General features: G+C 35.5%; 1 protein-coding gene across 3 annotated transcripts in view; it reads right to left on the reverse strand.

The window, feature by feature from the left end:
• Positions 1–375: 375 nt before the first annotated feature.
• LOC128243320 (uncharacterized) overlaps positions 376–20772 on the reverse strand; it is a 31606-nt gene continuing 11209 nt past the window's right edge. For all 3 annotated transcript variants that reach the window (XM_052961025.1, XM_052961024.1, XM_052961026.1), the window contains 5 exons: positions 6481–6556; positions 5852–6251; positions 5455–5523; positions 5214–5325; positions 376–5036 (listed from right to left, as the gene is read on the reverse strand). In XM_052961025.1, coding sequence (XP_052816985.1) covers positions 2011–5036; positions 5214–5325; positions 5455–5523; positions 5852–6251; positions 6481–6556 — 3683 coding nt within the window. In that variant the 3' untranslated portion in view covers positions 376–2010. The remainder of the gene's footprint in view (positions 5037–5213; positions 5326–5454; positions 5524–5851; positions 6252–6480; positions 6557–20772) is intronic.

Consider the following 20772-nt stretch of genomic DNA (forward strand, 5'->3'; position numbering starts at 1 on the left):
AAAGATATTGTCTAAAACCATTCTCCCATAGGTTTGGATTTTTTTTTAAACTTTCCTGAGCTGTAACAACCATGGTCACGTCTCGAAAATACCACTGACGAAAATAAACCGCTATGTTTTATCATCGTGATAAACGTTTCTGTCTTTGAAAATAAAGTAAATTATGATTCATGATAACAATCGGTTAACATAATGACAAGTTGTTCTCTTATGAATACTTTTAATAAAGTTTGTCCGCAAATGCAAAGCTTTGCCTGTCCTAATTTATCTCCATTCCTTATCGATTAATCATCATATATTGTTTGTCACATGGTTTAAAACCTGTTCCTAATAACCAGGAGTAGCAGACCTTCTCATGACATGCAGTTGGTCGATTAGAATGAAGTGAAATGATGCAGTCTAGCACTGAAAATAATGGCGGTAAACGAGAGGTGTGTCCATGGAGAACGGATGCTGCCAAAGGCATGTGCCACAATAATCGAGCTTTGTGTAAGTAAGAAAACAAAGTTAAGTAAGGTATTATTATACAGAGTTTAGAGTTTATTTCAAATGCATTAGGCAATATGTCCATGCGTACACAAGCAGTAAAACATATATGTGATATTTCATAGTCAGTAGTCAAACAATATCAAGTTACATAATAAGAATTTAACCATTTTAACTTAATAGAGTTTATTCAGAAATACATTTAGACATACTGTCCATGTGTATACATTTGAGAAAATAATATATATATATAAGCTGTCAAGTGATCAATACATAATAATAATATATAGAACATATATGGCATCGCATAGAATACAAAACTTATAACTATTGTATACATGTAGAGTAAATTCAAAACATGACAATATATGACAGCGAGAGATCTGTGTGAAATAACGATCGTATAGGCTATCACTAGTTATAATAATAATGATACTTGTGTTAATATATATCAAACTTTACATACAAAACTACAGAACCAACCAAAGCGTGAGGAGATATTGTCAATATGTATCCGTAGTAATTGAAATATTTTTTCCTAACATATATAGCTTTATAAACATACATCGCCAGTTTTCTATTTTCGTTAACATTTTGAGAGGTGAATTAATTTATAAATTTCATAACATATGTATATATATATATATTTTGGTGGTATTCAATAAATAACCATACAATAATAAAGTCATAAAAAGCACCATTGTTAAAAACTTATCTTCGATATCAGTAATTATACACTTTTCCTTTTTATACATGTCAATTTTTAAAGAAGAAAAAACAGAAAAATTAAAATGGTCAGTGCGCTTCAATTAACAATTAAAAGTTTTTTCTCCCTTTTTCCCATTAAAACCAATGAAATGTAGCATCATATAATTATATACTGTTTTATTCGTGAATGTGAACATAATGTTCTTATTTGCTATAGGAACTTCTATACAAGACCGACATAAACTCCGAAATGTGTTTCCCTTATTCACACAACTAATCAGTCTATTATCGGTACAATTGATAACAAAAAAAGTACAAATAATAATGTCGAAGAATTACACGATAATTGACATTTAAAACAGCATTTATATTAAGCTTAAGCGAAGTAAACACACCATATGTATTTCAAGGTCAAAACGAACATTTTGCAAAGCCTATGAATCAGCTTAAATAGTTTACGACATTTTATCTATACGTGTCTACTGTTGAACCATGCAAGATGATGTTTATCAAAATATAATCTTCGTGGTTTTTAAAATTGTGTAACATCATTTCAAGACACTGTCACAGCAATTAAAACAGATATGTATTTATTCTTATAAAAATAATTTATTCACAAAAACCGTTAAGCCTGATTCATTTTGCATATTTAATTCAATACCATTGTACAAACGACGTTTAACAGCTTAAACTAAATATGTTTCTGAATACGTATCTGAGAAAAATATGTTTTTAAGTAATTCAGTACATGTCATAGTCCATGAAATCGTCATCGTTATCAAAAAGATCATCATATCCTACAAAATCCATCCCATATTAAGAATCGCCATCGTCATCATTATCGAAAAGATCATCATCTCCTCCAAAATCCATCCCATATTCAGAATCGCCTTCGTCATCATCGTCTTCATCTGAGTAGTTTTCACTTAACTGAATATTCAGCAAATCCTGAAGTGATCTTAAATTGTCTGTGCTCCCAGCTAACGCGACTCTTGTAGAGAAAGCTTTAGCCCCTGCGTCATCATCTTCGTCATCGCTTATCTCGTCAAAGTCGCAATTTATCGCTTGCTTCAAAACGTTGATTGTTATCAGGTCCTTCGAGGCTAGTTTTAGACCGTCTGTAATATACACTCCCTTGTTGTTCGGCATACTTTTTACACGATCAAATATTGCTGGATGAGCTTCGAGTAAAAGCATCTCAATCAAACGGCGCTTACAATGTTCCTCGTGACTTCTTTTTTTTTCAGTTTGTCTCAAGATATGGAAAACTGTGTCTCCTTGATTTGTTATGATTAGCGGATCTGCATTGTGTTTCTTCAGCAACAGATTAACAACGTTTATATCCCCTTTTTCACACGCAACATGCAGAGGTGTCCGACCGTATTTGTCAACATCATTGATATTTACTTCAGCGGCAAGTTTGGCTACAAGTTTGAAATTTCCTTTGATAATGGCAGCGTGCAATGGCGTGTATCCCTGTGTCTGTGGCACTGTTTTGTCCGCATATTGCAACAGGCGCGTTGCAGTCTTCTTACCTGTCATGATTGCATATAACAGCGGGGTCTGGCCAAAGAAGTCCTTCACATTTGGGTTTGCATTCCCGTCGATTAGCATCTGGATCAGCTTTCTGTCATTCTTCCAAACTGCTACATGCATCAATGACATGCCCTTGATGAAACATCTCTTGCCAGAAGGTACAATCCGAAGACTATCCTGACTTTTGTCGTGCTTTAAAAGAATACTGACTGTGTCATAATGTCCTCTGATTGCTGCAAGAAATATTGGATAGAGGCCAAAAGTGTCCTTTATCTTCACGTTTGCGCCTTTTTTCATTAAATGTTTAACTGTTTCACTCATACCAAGATCAGCAGCGATATGAAGAGTCGTCCTCTTAAATGTGCCACCCTTCGCGTCTAATGGCGAATTATGGTCAATGAGAAGTTTGATAATATATGCATGCTTATAGATAACTGCCTTGTGCAGTGCCGTCATGTTCTTATCATTTTTCACGGACGGATCAGCGCCATGCTGCAACATGCATTTCACTGCATATGTAAAGCCCTTTCTTGCTGCAACAATCAACGGATAATTCCCATTAACGGCGTTTCCTTTGTCATTGATATCTATACCTTGGTATTCAAATATTGTATCGAGAACCTGGTTTGCTTCAAACATGTTTCCTCTTTTATGCACCGCGACAAATATTGTGTCGCCCGAAACTTTCGCTCCATGGCTCAGAAGTAATTTCATCATGCCAATATCACCGGAATGTGTTGCGAATAGAAGTGGATCGACTTGGTCCTTTGGAAAAATGTCTTGCTCAAGCAATTCTTTTGCTAACACACTTAGTCCACTGTATAGAGTGTAACCCGGTAGATACAACACCATTTCTGTCATTTTGATCCCGTAGTCGAGGAAGTATCCGGTCAATTTCATTACAGGAACAGTGAAAAGATCCTGATCGAGATTCTTTTCACGGATGTACCTGATGAACTGTTTCACGAAACCTTCGTCTTTCAATGCGCTGTGTTTCAGTATACCAAAGTCAATGCCATTGAGTACATCAACGGTGTTAGGGCGAGGACCTTTCCGTTGGAGCTGTTGGAATTCGTTATGTGGCGGCTCATTTGCAACAAGATTGCAGTTTTGTCGCCCAATCATTTTTGCAAACTTTTCACACAGAGCATCATAGTATTTCTTTGGCACTACAACACGTAGCTCGTCCTCTCTGGTTGGTTCGATTGTAACGCGTTCCATCAGGAAATCTCTCGGGCATAATTCAATGCATTCCAGGAGTTTGTGACTTCCAAGGACTACACCAACCATGTCCCCGTTCACATTGTGACTAAAGGTGTACTCCCCAGAATGATCGATCAACAGCAACAGGTCATGGACATGCCTTTTCAGAGAAGATTTTAAAGTTTCAAGGAATGGGTTATTAACATCAATTCCAAAACATTTTGCAACATTTTTTACGTGGTCGGATACTTTGTCTGCATTTTGTAAATCAAGTTCCTTCATTGTCATATGCTGTTCTGCCCAGACAGCAACCAAAGCCAAGAACTTGTGGAACTGCTCTGGATCCTTGCCTTTGTACAACTGGTCAATATATGTTTTGAAGTGTATTTCCGGTTTGCTAAAGAAAACAGAGCCGAGCTTGATCAACTCTTCACTTCGGACGAACAATTCTGCAAACTGTGGAAATCCAAACACAAGGTCATTTCTTTGACCCTGTTCTAAGTTCATCACTTCCTCTGCATTCCTCACACAATCTTCGTACCTAATACGGTAGGTATCAATCATGTGCTCAGAGTTGTTTTTCTTTGCTCTTGACATTAGAATTTCTTTCTTCTCGTTAAACGTCAAATGCCTCTTTGACGACAAGAGCAAAACGTATCCATCCTTGTCATCAAACATTATGAGCTTGTCCATTTCTTCCAAAGCCTCCTCTTTTATGTAGTGCCTGGTGGTAATTATGATTCTCAAACGTTTCTGCTTTGCAGCTCTCTCCATTTCAGGCAGGTACGGTATCCAATCAGCAACACGTTTTTGGTTGAGTGCACCTCCTCCAAAGATATCGTCTACAATTACTGTATTAAACAGCTTTAATGACCAATCAATTTTTCTCCAGTCTCGGGCATGATGAAGTGTTAGGCAGTTTTCCGGCTTTGTGCCGTCAGCAAGGGCCAGCCTGGCTGCCATTGCAGTTTTCCCCTCCCCGGGAAGGCCAGTTAGCACGATGAAATGCTTTTCTTTTAGCAAACGAATGGCTTCTTGAAAACGGGCTGTTTCCACGTAGAATTTATCACGACAGCTCTCCTCAAAGAACCATAAAGTTGTCTCTGTGAAAATAATAAATGTTTTGTATATATACCTGTTTAGGTAATTTTCTTTTGAAATATGTATTTTACTGACATGTTAAATGCCATCAGATCAGATCAGCCAAAATATTCCAATGAGTATATTTTTCAAACTGACAACTCTGAAGATCAATTCAAAAGGTGCTAAAATCATCATACCCCGAAGGTTTTTCATTTCGGGCGTCACAACGTCGAGGGTCTTTGTCATCAGCTCGGCGATATCAGCTTTCACGTCATTCAGCCCACATGACTGGCAAAGTGTTACCATCGCCTTTTGTAAACATAGAGGTAAGAACATTTGATTTACTCTTGTAAATAAAAATATTTCAGATACCAGGCAATGGCATTAACGACAATTAACTAGAGACACAAACATATAAAGACCTCCTGCAAAACTTACATTTTCCAGCAAACTCCCGTTCTTTTCGAACTCTTTTTGTTCAAGATAAGCAATATTCTTATGTTGCATCTGAAATCATGAAAAAACGTTTGTAAAAATATTATTGGCGACCTTTCAGTGGTGCAGACTATCACAACCAATGGATAAATAAGAATCCCTTTTAAATATACCTGCTTTAAGTGAACATGTATCTGTGCAAAAATATGGGTGCACGTACAGCAGGAGCCCAAACTAAGTTACAAACAGAAAATTCTGATCGAAACTGTTCATTGACAGTACTTAAAGGTGGACCACATTCATATTTGGTAACATCTAAAACAAATATTTTATATCAATAAAAATAAAATTGAAAAATTGAACATTATTATTTACGTAGAAAGGCCGCAGTAATGTATACCTTGTTACGAAGATTCCTTATCCGCACGATGTTTGAAATGATAGGGTGCATGTAGTTTGTTATTTTGTTGTTGTCATTCTCTTTCCAAATAGGATTGTTTGGTTGCAAGTTGCTGATGTTTCTGAGCAGAACAATCAGCAGACTAACGTCAAACCTTTGTGAGTCTGGATTAGGATTGAGCAGACGATATTGGTCCCTAGAAATTACACCATCTTTATGCAATTTATTAATTACGCGTTTGTGATTCCTCAGTTCAGTCAGCAGGTTATTTGGTTTAACAATTGAGTCGAATGTTGCCCTGAGAACCTTGCCAGCCTCCATATGAAGAAGATGAAGGCGCAGGTAGTACTTCTCATTCTGGGTTCCATCCACCGACCCCGGTGTCACTGCAGCCAACATTCTGAAACATAGCAAGCTGCTGGTCACTGTATACTCACCAATAAACTCTCTTAACATACATTTGTGTAAACAGTTGTCAATTGTAAGTATTTATATATATCTAATACAAGATATTAAAGCAACAACAAGACCAAATCATCTCATCCGGTTTCATAGTTATGTTTGCCTCAATGCCTGTTCTTTATTAATTCAACGAAAAAAACAAAACAGAAAAGACAACAACAAAATACCTCGTATATATAGTGCGGGAGCCCGGCGTCCCTGCTCCTTGAAGCATAGCAAACTGGTCACAGTATCCCCGGTCAACTATAACACAGATAAAACCCAGTTCTAAGTACATATAATATCATCAATTGGCAATGGTGTATACATTTTTCAACATGTTTACATATATTTACATATTTATCGGCAAATCTCGTTTCCGCAAAACACCCTACGCTCGTGTCGGGATAAAACTTACACTCTTGGCCATGGAAATACTTATCATCTATATTCTACAGCAATATTTGTTGTTTGTTCGACAAGAATTGAACTTAACAAATTGAGATACAGCGTTAAACCTAAGAAACATACACAATAGAAAGATGGATTAAATAGCACAAAACCACTGATATGAACATTTTGCATATTCTGCAAGTGCCAGGTAGATGCAGGTAATTATCCGAAATCTGATAAAAAAAACTTTTTTCGTAAAATTTGGACAACACCTTCTTAAACCATAAAACATGTCGCAAAAGATTTATGCTTTAGTCATGAAAAAAGTCATCAAAAAAAGAAAGAATAAATTTGTGCCGGGGAAGGCCTTTAAAATCGAGGCATGGATCTCACATTAATTCCGCCATTTATCACTAAATACAACAAGTAAAGGCATGATCGGAATCAGCCATAGCTACACACAATGATAAATAGAGGTGGATTATCATTATCGATATAGAAACCAGATTTATAATAAATATAGGAACAACGTATGACTTTTTTATCAAGTTGAATGTTATTCATATACATAAATGCGGCAATTATATAGCATATTTACTTTAGGTAAATAGTATAACGTAAGTATCGTAATCAATCTATTTGTAATCGACCTTGTGTCTTTAAAAGAATATTGTAAGCAGGGCATATAAAATCATATTCACTAACGTTATCTCCCTTGTTGTGTATCAGTATTCTTTTCAGATATTTTATTACATTTCCAACCTTTCATTAAAACATAATGTCGTAACTTTTACGATATCGTAACTCGGAAGGTTACGAAAATACTTGCGACCGTTTCAGAAAGCGGAACGCAAGGTGCGATCGTAACTTTTCTATTTTCTTTCGGGTAAAATAGAAGTAAACTTGTTGACTGCGCATTTGTTTACTTCCGGTTCGTCGTCTGCTGAACTTTGGACCAGTAAGTATCCCAACTTTCAGTTTCACTTTCAGTTTATTTTTAAAAGGAAGAATGAATCAAAATTATATTTGAATTACAATTATTTCAATAAGCAAAGCATGACTGTTATAGTATCCATGGTCATGTCAGCTTAATACTGAATGCATTTGGCAGAATGTCGCATGCAATGGCTCACATGATTGGGGATGGGGTTGCTAAGTAATCAATGACTTCGATTGATTGATTCACCCCACTTATTTATCCTGCCTCTTGGCCTGTCTTTGTTATGTGTGCATGGGAAAAAACAAAACATGTCTGTACTTTTCACACATATGTTCGTTTAAATGTTTATGTTACTTGTTGCTCCTGTTCAATAACATCTATATAAAGGAATAATTTTTACTTACATTTCAGACTCCAATTCACCTATATATAGGCTGCCATAATCATAATTTGTAGTTTCTTCCATAATACTTATACATTTGTTTAAAGAATTATGATGTCACTGAAAGTTTTGTGTGTCGATGTGATAATGATGCATCATTTTCTATCAAGGAAAACAAAAGACTAGTATATTGCAGCCAGTCACATTGTGCTAGATCTACAATTATATGGCAAGAAGTTGAATTTAATTTGTAACATCATTGATAATCAATTTTAATATATTGTTTTATATTTAGACATGAGTGTCAACAAGAAGCGATCAATAAATTGGACCAACGATCAAGGCAACTATTGTGGCTAACTGTGTAAACAGTCATAAGGTACTGTTTGGGAGTTTCTCCCAAGCGGTTACTAATTATGATAAGGCCGCAATATGGAGATCAATTGTGGAGAAGTGAGATTCTTTTTATATTGGATTGTTAGTTAAAATTAAAAACAACAACTCATTATATATACGATTATCACATTTCTTATATATCTATAATTCAAACTTGTCACGTGAAACATTGCTTATAATATCCTCTGCATTTTAGTGTATGTGCTGTTGGTCACAGCCGCTCATTGGAGCAAGTAAAAAAAGAAATGGACGGATTTGAAGGTATGCATACAAATGGTAGAAAAAATTGAAAAATACATTTTAAGAATGAAATATATGCCACTAATATGTACAATATATAATAAAATAATATAGTGAGTGGCTCAATATAGTTCTTGAATATGATATTTTTAACATATTTTGTTTCTATGATCAGTCCATGGCCAAAAAGAAAGAGATGAAAAGAAGGAGAATGGCGGCAGGGACTGGTGGAGGACCAGCCCCACCAGAGCTTTCTGCCTAAGAGGAACAGGTATTTTGTTATTCTTGTGTTAAGATTTTCTCAATTGACATGGCAACTGGTTTGAAGTAAATAGTGATGCTTTATGCACATTACTGGAAAAAAACATATACAGGTATTGATTACAAAACAGTGTTGTTTTTCTGGAATTATTTTCATTGCCTGTGCCTTGCAAATTGGGAAAAAGTCGACTTTAAGAATGAACAAAATCAGGCCACAGTAGCTAATATAATGGCAATTATACATGTTTTCACTTGTTTATGTACATTTATAGAAAGGATAGGCTAGCATTTACCTTTGGAAATGATTATTATGTATAATTGATATCACCGCTTATGTATATTAAACTTACAGATTATCAGCGTCATCCCAGATGAGATGGTAGAGGGAATTTCTGGAGGTGTTGATACATTTGGTAAGACACAAGTGTGTTTGAGCATTTCTACATGTAGGCTTAGCTGGACTTTGAAGAAGAAAATAATGAGATTGTTAATTTACATTTTTAAACCCAGGCCCCAAGATTCTACGAAGTATGGAATTCCAGTTATATTTGAACAATATTCAATCTGACCTGTTATTGTATTTGTTGACTCTTATATATTAAACATACATCTTTCTTTGTTTTTCAGCTTCCGAGCCTAAGAAAGCTATAACAGAAGGTAATTACATTAAATGTCTACAATTTACTGAAAACATGTTTGGTGCAAACTCACCATGACTGTTGTGCATGTAAGCGGTGTACGTGTATTTATATTATAGATAACTATGCATGCAAAATAATTAATTCTGTTTCATACTTTATTTTGTAAGTATACCGCACCTTTTACTGGTAATAATTTACATACTTAAAGGATAGAAGTTGTTGTTATTTAAAAAGTACTGTATCTGGTTGAAGCTTCTCAATTTCACAATAACTTTTATTTTCAGAGAAGACCGAGACATTGACTCGTCAACTTGAAGGTGATGTAGGTAAGATCCATTTTTAATGTAAAGCCAACCTGGTTCGCTTATGGATGCTCAGTTATTGTCATGAAAGGTTGATTTGATCTCTACTGACATAAAGTAGAATTTTCAATGCATACATATAGCAAATGCTTGGGCAAATATCCTGTGTATTCGTTTATTGGCCCAGGGTCATTTAGGGTCCATTTATTATAATGAAACACCCCAAAGTGCACAGCAGGATACTCAGATTTGATATCTGATAAGACATTTAGGCAATAAGATTAAGATCAATTAACTGAAGTGGTGTCAAAATACATATTGTTTTTTTGTGTGTGTGTTGTTGTTTTTTTTTGGTTTTTTTTGTTGTTTTTTTTTTTTGGGGGGGGGCACTTATATAAGGTCTAAACTAGGTCTATAATGCCATCCTTTTTATTGCTGTATACATACAGAAATTGCTTACAAGCATATACATTTCCAATTTTAGCATGCATGACTTCACCAAAACAGGGTCAAACATCTGAACCAGCAATGATAAACGCATCCAGCTCAAGCTCACGGTCAGAGAAAGTCTTGGAGAGGAAAGAAAGTAAGTAACAAAGCATCAGATTATTTGAATTCAAACTGCGGACACATATTTAATGAGGTTAGGAGAAATATTGTGCAAAATAGACATAATTATAAGGAGTGTTGGAATTTTAGCGGAAGTGCCCTCTTGATATAATTCCACTGATGATCATGAGCTGGCATCAACCGCATCAACTGACACTTAAACATAACCTTTGAAAAGTAAAACATAGTAAAACATGTGAATAGTAAAACTTGTGTTCATGCATTAAATTTTGTTTTAAAGTTTTTTTCATTTGATTATTTTTCAGAAAAGTGTGATATTACTGCATTGCTGTTGGAACAGCAGATGGAGACAAACCAAACTTTAAAAGAAATATCTGGTCATCTAGCTGAATTAGTCCGGTTAAAGCAGGTTGAGCTTGAGCTGAAGGAAAAACAGACAGTTTCTGATTTCTTCAGTGAAGTATAATCGTTTCTCAAATAAGATAAATACAAAGTTTTTTAATATGTATATGCCATTTAGCAAATTCAAAGTTTCCCTCCATTGGGTACATATACTTAAACAATTTTGGTTGCCTATAGTTTTACATTAATTTGAAATAGTATTAATACGCTCTATAACACAGTTACTTGGTATTTGGACAGTATTTGAGGCCAGTGAAGCTACCTGATTCCAGCTAGTTGGTCCCTAGGCTGATCTCTTGGACTGAGATTCATAAAAAATGTGTTCTAGTACTCTATGATACACATAATAAACAAATAATCAACTTTTGGACATTTATTTATTTTTACAAATTAAATATTCTAAAATTTCATACACTCTTTATCATACAGGAATGATATATATATATATATATATATATATATATATATATATATATATATATATATATATATATATATATATATATATCTATATATATACACACTTCTAAAGGTAGATTAGTATTGATATAAATTAAAATGGAATTAAAAAAATATAATAAATGTTATATGGATCTTGGTGATATTGTTAAACTTTAGAGAAATGTATGTATTTTCTCTTTCTTTTCATATCCTATATGAGTAACATAAGGAATCTATTGAACAATAACACTTACTGTATGTATTCAATATTGGTTTTTGTTTATACTTTTTTTATGAGAGCTTAAAGCTGCTCTCTCAAAGATATTCCTTTTTTCTGGATTGAGCCAATTTTTGCATAAATATTTGAAACCAGTGACACAAGACAGCCAGCAAAAGTATACATCGCACTATTTCATATGTTCAAAAAAATCAGAATTAGTTGCGAAATGTGAGAAATACCATTAGAAATGCTAAAAATGATAATGAAACAATCCAAAGATTTTTTGCTTAGGTTGTAACTAATGATTCCATGTGTCAGAGTTTCTTATGTGTATGTTAATCTGAAAATGTTAATGCTTCTAAAATTTATATTATATGAAACTGTCATTATTCTCAGATGATATAAGTGTCAAGGCTGTAAAACAAAGTATGTTTGTTAATATTATCTTCAAATATTGTTGGAAATTCATATATCAAAATTAGTCCATCCCCAGAGTGATAAAACAAATAATTATCCAATCTTTTTTGTATATACTCATTCACACTTAAATGTTTGTTACAAAGCATACATATCTACTATTGGACATTATAAACATGTTTTTCTTAAGGTTGTAATATGTACAGTTTGCTCCATAAGTGTGCATGTCAGGACACATGGTATGTCTTTCAAGTATGAACTTTCATAGTAAGATATTAAAAGCTTCCATATAAATGAACTTTTGTGTTTGCTTTATGTGACAATCAATAGTTATCACATAACATACCACAAGCCATTTCTATTTTGTTTTGTTCTTTGTAAAATTGTCTTTATGTGTATTTTCTCATAATCCACCGATTTGGACCTTCATACTTTTTGTTATCATTTAAAAGAATTCAAAGTTGAGTTGTTATTCAATTGAAACATGTTCCTAAAACTGCATACATGTACCTATAGCAAATGTCTTAAATTATGTTGTTAAAGTAATATTGTAATTCCAGTACATTGGTAATTCCTTGTTAGTACCAATGCTGTGTTGTTTTAATTATTAATCATATTTATCAGGCTTCAATTTGCCATTTTGTAGCTCGAATTTTATAACAGAACAGTTTTGGTTCCTTCCTATTTGTGTACTATCAGTTTATGTGTAAAAATGTATGTGAGATATCGATGAAGTTAATACAAAAATTGAGTAATGGTTAACACAGACTTCCTTTAATTATGATAGTTTACTATGTGAAAACATGGTTAAAAAATGAGATATTATCTTAAATCACTCATTAACCGTCATTATACTTACTGATACAAATCATAACAAATACAACATATGGAATGAGTGCTTCATCGTTAACAAAAACACTTGTCAATTCTGTAAATTCAACAATGCCAAATCCCGAATTAAATGGCATGAATATATAGCAATTCAACAAAAAGCTTTTAAAAAGCAATTGGCAATAACTATAAAATGCAACTTGAGTTATGGTTTCTGTACACAGCACTTCTCCCTATTTTGATTTATTTGTTTATGAAGTCACTGCCTTAAAGACACAAAGTCATGCTCAAGACAAAAAAATGAGTATGAGGAAAATAAATAGGTGATACTTCACCGGGAATAATGTTTTACACACTTACATTTATATCCATATATGAAGTCTGGCTCCAATATCACAGAAATACTAAGTCAAATCTCAATCTCAATCTTAACTCGTTTTAACAATGAAAATATAGTATGATGCAAAATCGAACATGTTTTGTTAAACAAATAAATCTTATGTTATGTGGTAGAATGAGTTGAGACTGAGTTTGATATTTGACTTAAGTATTTTTGTGATATTGGGGCCTGAAGTCAATTTCAAAGAAATATTCAAGCTAGGCCATGGTTAAAGATTGGTACCAAAATCAACATTGGAAAATAATAAATAAAACTGCTCACAGTTAAATTATAGTTAATATAAGTGGTCTCTATCTATATGTATAACATTACTATATCCCCTACTTAAAACTAGTAAATATTTTAAAAATCATTAAACCTAAGATGATGTGCACATTGCCTAATTTAAATATAGTAACCGTTTGTACAATGGCAAAATTTGTTTGCACATGAAATCGTGAAATCTGCTATTAATACACCAGCACTGTCACAATACCACAATCAATTTTGTTCATGCTTCATAGATCAGGTAAAAGACTGCACAACTGCATTTCTGCACGTTTGGTGGTGAACAAGTCCAACTTGAGCCACTGGTTGAAAGGTATCTGGTTGATCATCTGGAATAACTTGTTCATTGAAATCCAGTCCATTGTCAATGCATAAATTACGCAATTTCATGCAGCAAATGACAATTTGCTGACATTTGGCAGGTGAAAACATTAGACAGCCTCCAGATCTGTGCAAGCATCTGAAAGTTATTGACATGAATAGCAATTATGCTTGATATTTGATAAACTAACATTTGGGCTTTGTACAGGAAAAGTTTGTAATAGTTTTGAGTAACTTTTGACCATTACATTGAGCACTTCCTTTTAAAACAAGCATTTTTATTGTTGTAAGTTGCATGCTCATAGCTGAATAAGTTTCGAGAACATTTAGTATGACACTGTTGACAAAGACTGGGTAAACACAATAAACCTTTATTGCAATTGTATGTGAAAAGGAGTGCATCGAATTAATACAGTATTAATAGTGAAAATTCTGCAATATTGCATTAAGAATTACAGAATATTAATAACATGATTACAATGTGGGTGCATAGAAATGAGAGATGTAGTTTATACTGACCTAAAGCGTGACTTCTGCACGCAAAATGCCCTCTCAACAACTACACGGCCCCTGGCATGGGCATCATTGTATGCCACTTGTGCGTTGGCAGTGGGTCTTAGGATTGGTGTTAACAGATAATTTCGTAAAGCATAACCCGAATCACCCAGCAATTCACCAACAGCATTTGCCTCCAGATAATCCTAGAAAAGATTTTAATAATACAGTAAAGATCATTTAACACAATACAGAGACCATTTGTTTCATCTTTTATTGACAATTATAAGACTAATCATTCAAGTGATGCAGGGTAAACTCCTAAGTCTGTAATGCTTCCAGTTATATCCAAAGAACACTTCTGAATACACAAATAATGAACCCTAGAGACCAAATGCTATAAAAACAGAAATAAGGATATCATAACAATTTCTTACATTTTTAGAATACAATGGGAAATACATGGACAAAACATTATCAAACAAAGCAATTCATATTAAACTTAAACTGACAATACCTTCAAGCCAGACATCTCAAAGATACTAGCATTGTTTTGGAACTTTCATATAGTTCCATGGTTTTTGAAATTGTTATGTATTTTTTATGTGTTTAGACGTCGTTAGTTGTTAATTTGACTTTGGTATTTTTCACGTTTTGACGGGGTTATGTCGTTGTTCCAACGTATGCTGTGTGCGCTCCGCACATCTAAACCTAATATCTAGTCCTTGAGCCCCTCATAGTGTAAGTTTCTTATATTGCCATAAGTATGGAACTTGTATAGATTGATATCTTCTAGTTTTTGTCTTGTTTACAAACTTTAAGTAGTATTTTAACGAATGTCATATATTTTCGCGATTATGTTATTCGTAACCAATAGCTTCGTACTCGTACTCTTGGTTATTTTAAGGTTGTTACATTTTTGCAATTTAAGTTAAGATTTACCATCTAATTACAATGTAACTAGTTTTTATATACATTTAGTGAATAGTAATGTGGAAGACTTATTTTGATCTGTTGGTCTAGCTTATGGTTGAGCGGTTTGCTTTAAGTGATTTGTTGTTTATTTGGCAACCATTAGTTGTTTAACGAGGAACATTCCTCCGGAGTATGCTGGTTTAGTAAGATTCCCAAAACGTATTCGGTGTTTTTAAACAAAGCTTATACCCTCAAACATATTCTGGACCAAACATCTTAACATGTAATAACTAGTCTTATACATGTGTTTTGTATACTTTCAGCTTTTTACCAACATCATCATCATACGTATGAATAAACGGTTAAAACTTCGTGCGTCTTGATTCTCGGTAGCACGACAGTAAAAAGACTATAACGTACATGGCGTCCAAAGCGGAAGAATCCAAAGATGGAGATCCTCCATCGGATGAGACAGTACGAGAGAAGCGTGAAAGGACACTAACCCAGCCGGGTTCAGAACTGTATGAAGATAAGAGACGAAAACTGCGAACAGTTTAGAAAAGGTATGGAATGACACAGAGCTAATCATATTGGACATTCAAAAATGTGAGCAACCAAGAAATAAGCAGTGCAGACTATTTGAGAGCAATTTAACACAAAGATTTCAAGCTTACAAAGATAAAAATGACATTAATGCTGAATTCCTAAATCATACCCATACCTCAGAGGCTCTGGAGGAATTATCTAAGAACAGTGAATATTTCACTCGGCGTAGGCAACTAGTAGATACTGAAATGAAAAACCTGCGTGACTCAAGACTAGAAGCACTTGAAAGTGTAAGCGGATCTAGATCAGACAAGAGCTCAGTGAGAAGGAAAATAAAAAGAGCTAACTTAGAATTCAAAAGAAAGGAGGTGGAAATATTACGAGAAAAAGCGGAGATGAAAGAAGAAATGAGCAAACTAAAAGCATTTACTGAGCGAAAAGAATCAGACCTTGATAATGCCTTACAAATCATTAAAATGGAGCAAGAAGCTGTGCAAGCAGAGTAAGACGATGAGGATGAAATAATAAATGAAAAGTTAAGTTTACAGGTCTTTGACGGAAAAGAATTTACTAAACAATATGTGGAAAATACTGTTCTTGACCCTTATGATCCAACCTTTGAGCCCAGTGCAAATTCAATGCTCAATGGATTTTCGCAATTTCTTTAAAGAAGGATCTGCAATTGTCAAGATTCACATAGTTTAATGAAAAGCCAGAAAACTTTGCTGCTTGGAAATTGAGTTTCAGAAGTATTAGTGAAACATTGAGCTTGACTCCCATGGAAGAGATAGACTTGTTAGTCAAGTACCTGGGACCAGAGTCTAGAAAATTTGCAAATCGAATCAGAGCAGCCAATACGCATGATCCTACAAATGCAAAGCTACAGATCTGGACACGTTTAGAAGAAAGGTTTGGCAGAGCAGAAATGGTCGAAGCAGTTTTAAAACGAAAACTAGACAATTTCCCAAATATTAACAATAGAAATGTGGTACAGCTGTATGAACTGTTAGATTTGTTGTGTGAAATAGAAGCAATGAAATCTGATCCAAGATATACAACTTTATTGTCATATTTTGACTCATCGTCCGGTGTGAACATTGTTATTAGAAAATTGCCATATGGGATTCAGGAGAAATGGACAAATCGTGCTTCGAAATACAAAAGTGAACATGGTGTTGCATATAGGCCATTTCATTTCTTGGTAGCTTTCATCAGAAAAAATTGTACAACCAAAAATGACCCTGCATTCCAGTATGATAAAGCTCCGCAGAAATCGAAAATTCACACAGTGTTTAGCAGAAAGCAACAAGTTGACACTGAACAAAGTGCAAAGCAAAATGGAAATGGAACTTTGAATAGATGTCCAATACACAATTCACAGCACTCCCTCGACAAGTGTAGAACATTCCGCGGAAATCATTTGAAGAAAGGAAAAGGTTTTTGCGAGAAAAGAACATTTGTTTCAAGTGCTGTGAGTCAAACAAACATGTTGCACGCGACAGTAAACAGACAATCAAGTGCTCATACTGTGGTTTAGGACATGCTTCTGCAATGCACATAGAGAAACAAAACTCAACTGGTGTGAAAGTCTATGGCGGGGAGATGCCCACTGCAAAACCCGAAGTAACCTCAAAGTGTACAACTCTGTGTGGAGAAGTTTATAGGCAAATCATGTAGCAAGACATTATTAGTTGATGTGTACCCATCAGGTCAAATGCACAAATCTGTGAGAGTATATGCCATAATTGACGATCAAAGTAATAAGACATTAGCTCCTCGAGAACTGTTTGATCAGTTGAATATTGTCTTTGTGTTCTGGGCGCACCACAAAGTATGGGCGACGATCGGAAATTTTTGTGTTCGATCTGTAGACGGTTCAACCGACATTCAGTTACTCCTTGTTACTGAATGCGATGATATTCCAAACGAAATATCTGAAATTCCTACCCCAGAAGTTGCAAAGGCTTATGAGCATCTGAGTCACCTAGTCGACAAGATCCCACAAATTTGTGATAGCAAGATAGAGCTTTTAATCGGTAGAGATCTGCCAGAGATTCATCACATCCAGGAACAAGTGACTGGCAGTAAAGGCATGCCCTTCGCACAAAAGCTACCCCTTGGTTGGGTGATAGTTGGAGAAACCTGTTCAGGTAAAATGCATGTGCCAGACTTAGTATCTGTAAATAAGACCTACGTGAAAGCTGATGGACACACAACATACATACAGCCTTGTCAATACAATTTGAATCTCAAGGAGTGTTTTAAAGGAGACTCGGTGTTTATGCGAACCGTGAATGATAATCAGGTTGGGTCTTCCATTGAAGACAAGCAATTTTTACAACTAATGGAATAAGAGATGAGATTAGAATCTGATGGAGTGTGGTCAGCGCCACTTCCATTCAAAGCTGATAGGCAGCAACTGCTGAATAACAAAACACAGGCATGGCGAAGAGCTCAAATTTTAGATTCTAGTCTGAAAAAAGAAGCTTTAAAACGAGAACATTTTTTAAACTTCATGAGCAGGGAGTGAGTGTTTGTACTTACCTCTTTTCGGAGTTTACCACCCGAAGAAGCCTGGACAACTCAGAGGCGTCTTTGACTCTTCTGCTGTGTACCAAGGGATTTCCTTAAACAATGTTTTAATGTCTGGTCCAGACATGATAAACAGCTTACTAGGGATTCTGATGCGATTTCGCAAGGACGAAGTTGCTGTTCCTGCAGATGTAGAACAGATGTTCTACAGATTTAGGGTATTGCCAAAACATCGAGATTTTCTTAGGTTCTTCTGGTACAGGAACAATGATACAGAAGAAGATCTGATAGAGTACAGAATGTGCGTGCATGTTTTCGGCAATTGTGCGTCTCCGGCGGTCGCAACATATGGGTTACGGAAGTATGTTCAGAATGCAGACAAAGAGGTACAAAACTTTGTTAACAGAAATTTCTACGTGGATGATGCCCTGACATCCAAACCAAAAGCTGATCAAGCTATAGAGCTTATGAAAACAACCCAAACTGCATTGAGAGAAAGGGGAAAGATTCGACTTCACAAAGTTGCTTCAAATAGCTTAGAAGTATTGAAAGCCTTTCCTACTGAAGACTTAGGAGGTGATCTGAAGTCTCTCGATTTTAGAACAGACATCTTACCAACTCAAAGAAGCCTTGGAGTTGCTTGGGACCTAAAAAATGACTGTTTCATTTTCAATGTTGAAGTTGAAAACAAACCATTCACTTGGAGAGGGGTACTTTCAATGTTGAATTGCATCTACGACCCGCTTGGATTCATTCCCCCGATAACCATTACTGGGAAGATACTGTTACGTGAAGCAACACCGCAAGGTGTAGATTAGGATGCCCCATTACCCTCTGATCATCAAATAAAATGGCAAGAATGGAGAGAAAGTCTTCAGAATTTGGAGACCATAGTTATACCTCGAGCATTTACTTGCGGCTGTATCGTATCTGAACTTATCACACGTCGATGGACATTCATCATCAGGTTTCTTGCTTGGAAAAGCAAAACTGGCTCCTTCGAAGGGACACAGCATTCCAAGGCTAGAATTATGTGCTGCTGTGTTAGCTACAGAAATTGCAGAAACTATCTCAATTCAATTAGACATTCCTTTGGATGCAATGACCTTCTTCACTGACAGCAAAGTTGTCTTAGGTTACATATGCAACAAGATACGAAGATTCTACACGTATGTCAGTAATCGAGTGGAACCAATTCTGAACATATATACACTTATACAATGGAGATATATTCATACCGACGAAAACCCTGCTGACATAGCCACCAGGTGTGCATTCATTTTGCCAGACATTAGCAACAGTATTTGGATTAAAGGAGGTCTATCTTCAGAGCATGGTCAGACAATACCAGATATTCAGAGTTCCAGTGAGACCTTTAACCTGTTGAACCCAGGTGAAGACTGCGAGATCCGACCAGAGATCAATGTGAAGAAAACTGTTGAAACGGAAAACATATCATCTAGGTTTGAGAAATTCTCTACATGGCAGTCATTGATAAGAGCCCTTACTGTCTTGAAAAGGGTATGCATCTCGCTCAAAAGTGACGACAACACTCCAATGAACGATGTTACCTTGGTCAGACAATACCAGATATTCAGAGTTCCAGTGAGACCTTTAACCTGTTGAACCCAGGTGAAGACTGCGAGATCCGACCAGAGATCAATGTGAAGAAAACTGTTGAAACGGAAAACATATCATCTAGGTTTGAGAAATTCTCTACATGGCAGTCATTGATAAGAGCCCTTACTGTCTTGAAAAGGGTATGCATCTCGCTCAAAAGTGACGACAACACTCCAATGAACGATGTTACCTTGGTCAGACAATACCAGATATTCAGAGTTCCAGTGAGACCTTTAACCTGTTGAACCCAGGTGAAGACTGCGAGATCCGACCAGAGATCAATGTGAAGAAAACTGTTGAAACGGAAAACATATCATCTAGGTTTGAGAAATTCTCTACATGGCAGTCATTGATAAGAGCCCTTACTGTCTTGAAAAGGGTATGCATCTCGCTCAAAAGTGACGACAACACTCCAATGAACGGTGTTACCTTGATCAGACTCACAGAAAATTTTCTGATCAGCACCACACAGAAGGATGTGTATGGCACAGAAATGAAACTGCTTTCTAGAAATAAACCCATACCAGCAGGCAGTAGTATTTCTTCCCTGAGCCCGTTCATAGATGAGCATGGTTTTCTTCGAGTTGGAGGGCGCATAAGTAAAGCAGAGATTTCAAAAAAGTCATATGTAGCCTCATTGCTAGTGAGATATTTTCACGAAAAAGCCCAGCATCAAGGAAGGCTCATTACAGAAGCTACATTAAGAAACAACGGTTTCTGGGTCATTGGAGCAAAGAGACTTGTCTCAAGTGTAATTCATAAATGTGTTGTCTGCAGAAAACTAAGAGGGAAATTCCAAGGGCAAAGAATGGCTGACCTACCTTCGGACAGAGTATTCCCAGGGGCTCCTTTCACTGTAGTTGGCGTAGATGTGTTTGGGCCATGGAACATTGTGGCACGTAAGACGAGAGGCGGACTTGCAGAGAGCAAAAGATGGGCCGTACATTT

The sequence above is a fragment of the Mya arenaria genome, chromosome 8 (assembly GCF_026914265.1).
Source record: "Mya arenaria isolate MELC-2E11 chromosome 8, ASM2691426v1".
In the NCBI taxonomy this organism is placed as follows: domain Eukaryota; kingdom Metazoa; phylum Mollusca; class Bivalvia; order Myida; family Myidae; genus Mya; species Mya arenaria.